General features: G+C 37.3%; 1 protein-coding gene across 1 annotated transcript; it reads right to left on the minus strand.

Moving 5' to 3' along the window:
• Positions 1 to 465: 465 nt before the first annotated feature.
• coq7 (coenzyme Q7 homolog, ubiquinone (yeast)) lies at positions 466 to 5,313 on the minus strand. Its single transcript, XM_077524230.1, has 6 exons — positions 5,098 to 5,313; positions 4,685 to 4,860; positions 4,352 to 4,466; positions 4,047 to 4,186; positions 1,312 to 1,380; positions 466 to 586 (listed from the first exon to the last, which is right to left on the minus strand). Exons 1-6 carry the CDS (start codon positions 5,180 to 5,182, stop codon positions 509 to 511), a joined length of 663 nt encoding a protein of 220 aa, XP_077380356.1. The 5' UTR covers positions 5,183 to 5,313; the 3' UTR covers positions 466 to 508.
• Between the last annotated feature and the right edge of the window lie 729 nt (positions 5,314 to 6,042).

A 6,042-nucleotide genomic window follows, 5' to 3' on the forward strand; every position in this document is an offset into this window, starting at 1 on the left:
CAAAACCACATACTAACTGAGAAGCATGATGGATGGTTTGGAATTGTTTTGCTGAAACTGTATAGGTTGCTATTATCAATGTAAAAACAAATTCCCAACATAAGACATTTTGTGGGAGAACTCAACATCTGTCTGCCATTTGAAGCGTAACAGAAGACGGGTGATTCAACATCACAACAACCCAAAGGACAGAAATAAATCAACAACCCAAAAAAAGAGGGCAAAACAAGAAAATACACCTTCCAGAGTGGTCCAGTTGAACATTCCGTGAATGGTAACATTTATGTGTTGTGTTCAGTAAAAACATGGAAATTGTTTATTAATTTGTTTCTTTTGGTGAATTATGTGAAGATCAGATCACATTTTATGATCAATTTAGCAATCAGAAATTGCAGAAAGTCAGGAAATCCCAAGAGGTCACTTAATTTGTCTTGCAATTGTGTATAATAACCACAGAAACAAATATAGTATTAAAACAAGCACTTTATTCTTATTATTTTATAAAAAGTCACACACGTTCAGAAGCAAAAATTGCAACTTTGCACCCCAGCTGGATTGCATTTTTAAGTAGCCAGTATCCAGGTACCTAAAATAAAAAGGATAGTAATTACAAACATCTAAATTAGCAACCAAAAACAGAAGCCCAAGAAAACCATCGCTATATCCCGTTGTTAGACACACATGGTTCCACACAAAGTCGCATATTTTTTTATATATTAAAAAAGGCCCCACTTATTCGAGATTTTTATAACACACCATAGGTCGTAAAAATGTCACTGTTGTGCCATATTGCCTTACACTGAAGATGAACGTGTTCACTGTGTTCCATGATTTATTTAATGCCTTGAAAGTTATTTTGTACCAATACCTTTAAAGATGCGATCCCTCTGAAGCCGTGGAAGCGCTCTGTGGCTCAGGAAAAGCCTACTATGAATTATATTTGGGATTAATCAGAAGTATGTTTAACGGTGGCATGCGTGTGCTTACTACTCCCATTTCACATGAGTTTGGATGTGATTACAGTTAATTGTGAACACAACCACATTTCCAGTTCTAAGAGGGTGTAAAACTGCACTGCTGCAGCTTCATCATCGCAGTTGTTTATTTTTTACTTCATCTCTCTAAAAGATTTTGGTGAGGGTGTTCAACTACCGGTAAACTTTACAGATATAGGACCATATTAATGATAGGAAAACATTTGAAACTTATTTATATATATCACCAAAATTTTAAACAGGGGTGTGTAGGTTTGTTATATGCACTCTAGATACTGAGCGACACTATATTGTTCCAACAGATCCCCATACTTACTGATTCAGCATCATGTTCCAATCCGACATCGTGATGCTCCATTTCATCATCTCGGAACTCTTTTATAACCTAAACAGACAACGCGCACACAGAACCAAAGCCAAATTAAAGTCCGCTGTATAAACCCCAATAAGAGATTTAAAAATTAAAAAAAAAAAAAAAAAAAAATGAAAAAGCACCAGCTTCATTAAACTTTCCAGAGTGGATTAATTTCAGTTTCACTAATAAATACAATGCCGAGAAAGTGAAACCTGTTTATCAGCTTTTTTACCGTCTGCAACTACAGGTTGAAATATATCCCATAATTTTGAAGGAATAGCACGTCCGCTTCCCAGTTCTGAGGTCTCCGGTTCGAGTCCTGGCTCGGACCTTCCTGGGTGGAGTTTGCATGTTCTCCCCGTGCCCGCGTGGGTCTTCTCCGGGTACTCCGGTTTCCTCCCACATTCCAAAGACATGCATGGCAGGTTAATTGGGCGCTCCGAATTGTCCCTAGGTGTGCGTGTGAGTGTGGATGGTTGTTCGTCTCTGTGTGCCCTGCGATTGGTTGGCAACCAGTCCAGGGTGTCCCCCGCCTACTGCCCAGATCCAGCTGAGATAGGCGCCAGCAGCCCCCGCGACCCTTGTGAGGAATAAGCGGTCAAGAAAATGGATGGATGGATGGATAATTTTGAAGGAAATAAAAGCAATGTGACCAAACTTCTCCTGTGTTTGTATGCTGACGGTGACACACAGCAGTCAAGCTGCAAATATGGTTTTTAAAAAATTATAGTGGTCAAATTAACTTTTTTTCACATTTGTTAAGATGTAATTTCAGTTATTCTTTGAGGGCTGGCCATTGCCACTACTTCATTATTAAAATGCTGTAACTTTTTTTTTTTTGGTATCCATTATTTATCTGTTTGTCTACCACAATCTCTCAATCCAGAAACTTGCTTCAAGTTGCTTGGGTGGCTGAGTAGATAGTACTGCCACCTGCTGTTCAAATTGGCTAAAAAAAATAAAACGTGTGTACAGTAGAATGGTAAAAAATGTAAGGGCCCAATAAAATGAAAATAAATATGTAAATCTAAAACACCAGAGAAAAGAGTGTTGTTAACAACACTACCAAATTTGAAAGAATACATAAAAAGTGGCCTCAGAAGTGCGAAAAATCCTGCTCACTTCCATTTCTCAAACGTTATGGGCGTGTCTGCTGAATGGCTAAAGCCACACTCAGCTCTCAACTGTCAACAAAATAGTACTAACTGAAACCCGGACAACTAGATGCTACTTTGTTTTGCATCTTTCTTATGCCTACACATAACTACAGTGGAGAAAAAAAAATACTCAAACTTATTATTATTATTATTATTTACTAATACGGAAATGTGACTCCCCGTGTTGTTGTTTTTCTTGTTTTTATATACTCAGTTTGTGACAAAATTGTTGAGTGTTAAGGAACAATTGCAAAATGAAGTGGGGAAAAAAAAGAATTTGTCACACTTTATATTTGAGCTTTGTCTCATGTAAATAATATATTTAGTGCAACCTGAAATTCTTAACATTGTGTAAATATATTTTTTTATTTCTCAATTATTTCCGAAATGAAAAGACTTGAGTTGGTTTTAGTCCTTTCAGTTTTAACCTTAAAGTTAATAAATATAGCAAGCACATGAAAAGTTCACACAAAGACACAGTTCTGATTTGAAACCACAACCTCTGTACTGTGAGAAAGATGTGATAACCATCCACATCCATACATATAGTACAGGGGTGTCCAAACTTTTTCATTTGAGGGCCACATACAGAAAATCAGAAGGACGCAAGGGCCACATAATGTTATGAAGAGAAATTGTGTTTATTCCTAAAAATTTTGCATATTTAGAAAAACGCTACAGTAAATAAACCAATTTATTCAGATTTATTTGTAATATGGCAGTAGGGTTATTATAGTTTTGGAAATATTCATTTTAGTTTTTCTTTTGTTTTGAGTTTTGTTTTTTTAAATTTAGTTTTAATTAGTTTTCAAGGTAGGTCTGTTAGTTTTTTATTAGTTTTAGTTCTTTAACAAATGCTTGGTTTTAGTTTAGTTAGTGTCTGTATTAGTTTTAGGTTTTTTGTATTGGCCGGCAACCAGTTCAGAGGTGTACGCCGCCTACTGCCCGAACTCACCTGGGATAGGCTCCAGCACCCCCGCGACCCTTGTGAGGACTGAGGAATAAGCGGTCATGAAAATGGATGGATGGATGGATGGATATAATAACCTCAAATCTTTATTTGAGAACTACTAATATACGGTAGTTAAAATGAAGTCAAAACTTTCAGTTTAAACTGGAAGGATTATTTGTTTTAATAATAAAGCCAATTTAATTTTGGACTACTTGAAATAATCGGTCACATTAAGAAATTAGTTTACATGAAGTTAAAAATTTTTGCTCTAAATGAATTATTTGTATGAGTCAAAGTTGAAATATTAGTTCAAATATTAGGTGTGATATTACCAAAACAAAACAAAAAAATAAAACTGAAATGGTGAAAAAGACTTTACCACTACATTCTGTATATTGTACACTACATAGTTCTTTCCTATTCTTTGCACGTGCTTTCACCAATTATTTTCAAACATGTAAAATGTATTTTGAAGCAAATATAAACTGGTGGACTGTGTTCTATGCACAAATTAATATCTGCGGCAAACAGGGGCATATACATATCTATTATTTTCTTTTATATTCCTAGCAAAAGAGAGCACTCACTTTTAATAGTTCAGTATATCTGTCAGGATCCTTCTCCATCAGAGTTCTTATCTGGCTGTTGTAGTGCTCAGAGATGCTCTCTTCCACTGCCACAGTACAGGCCATGGCTGCCTCCTTGCCCAACATTGCAGTAGATGCCCCTATAAAACAGATTTAAGGAGACTACATCTTTACTAAAAGCATCATCACATAAACTGATCAAATGAACGACACATACATTCAATTACAAATGAAATACAGGTACAAAGCAGACGACTTCGATTTACATGACATCACACTTTTGTTCAATGTTATGATGTACCAACCTAATAAATAGCCAGCGACGTTCCAAAGTGGTAGCAGTGCTGTAGGCCGGACTCTGTTCTCAGCAAGTATTTCATTAAATTTCGCAAGATGTTTTTTTTCTTGATCCCACATTTCCTGTAATAAAAGACGCAGAAAATCAAAGGAACGACAGAATGAACAACTTTCCAGGAACATTATTCTTTTATATTATTAAGTTGAGATGAACCCATGACAACAAAATAGTACTAATGAACCCATTATCGGAACCACTTATCTCACAAGGTCATTCAATCTCTAGTCACAAGTCAGAATTCTGACTGCATCGTGAAGTGAAGGACAAATTATACTCTTACCTGGATGAGAGCTCCAGTCCGAGACCTGCCCAACACTGCCATCTGGCCGGCGTAAATGCGATTGGCACCATATTCACCTGCATGGTCCACACGGAGGATGCGGTCAAGCATCTCCTTCTCTGTCCTGTCACGCGGGGGCGGGACCACACTGTAATTACGTGTACTCCACAGGGACGCTGTAATCAGATTTATGAGGAAAGATAGATTCACATTCAGCTTCAGCATCTGTGTTCTAAGCTCAAGGTACATGGCCCCACGCATGAACATGTGTGTTCTCTCCGTTCTACCCGACACACTTTAATAACTTTGAAAACGTAAGAAACAGCCGTAAAAATAGAAAGCCACGCTACACGTTTGTTTTTAGCATGTTTAGCATTTTAGCTGTTCGCTCTAAGCATGCACTTCTTCCTTACCTCTGCTTTTTGAGCTCCGCCGTGCAATCAGTGGGACGACCATATTCGTCCAGTCATTTAACACACGGTATGCGGTTCTTTGCATGCTCCCGTTCTATGGTTCTACCATCCGAGTTATCAAAAGAAGCAACCTGTCATTGAAATGTCAGCTCATCGACGCGTCGCTGACTGATGACGTAACCATAATTGCGCAATACTTCTTTGCCACCTCAAGCAGTGCTTTACCGCCACCCAATGATCTGCCAAGATTACTACATTTGTTTACAGGCAAAATCAACCAATGCAGTGTTAAAATGTGTGGAGGGGGGGTGAATGAACAAACGAGCATTTGGAGTAAATTGTCTAATCTGTGATTCTCACAAGGGAGTACGTAAGACAATTTAAAAAAAGAGAAAAAAAAGTAGCATCTAGGGGGGAAAAATAAATAACAAAAAATTATCACTTCAATTGTCTTCCTGCCACTAAGAATGACAAAGATCCTAATTGGAGCAGAACTCCAAGCTAAAATATCTCATTAAATACAAAAACGCTGTTCAGTGCAACCATGCACTATTAACTATTGGTAATGTTGTCATTTGTTGTTAGACTTTCAGCTTAGTCCCTGTCAGCCACTCTTGTCTGCAGGTCAACGTGTCAAACAAATAAAAAATACTAAATGAATAAATAACCAAGTCGCTACAAATACATAACTACAAGAGGTGGACAGAGCCAGACAGAGTTGAAGGAAAACAACCAACAACAACAACCGAAACATGGAATTTGACCGGCTCCAGGTAGAATTCAGATTTGATTCGGTGCACAGCCTGGAGGTAGACAAAACCCAGGAATCACTGAGGTGGATTTTGATCATGCACCTTTTAGAAAGGTGGTAAAATCTAGACCACATTGACTGAAGACCTTTTTATTTTTATTTTTTATTATTATTATTTTTTTATTTATTTATTT

Source organism: Festucalex cinctus, chromosome 6 (genome assembly GCF_051991245.1).
Source record: "Festucalex cinctus isolate MCC-2025b chromosome 6, RoL_Fcin_1.0, whole genome shotgun sequence".
Taxonomy (NCBI): Eukaryota; Metazoa; Chordata; class Actinopteri; order Syngnathiformes; family Syngnathidae; genus Festucalex; species Festucalex cinctus.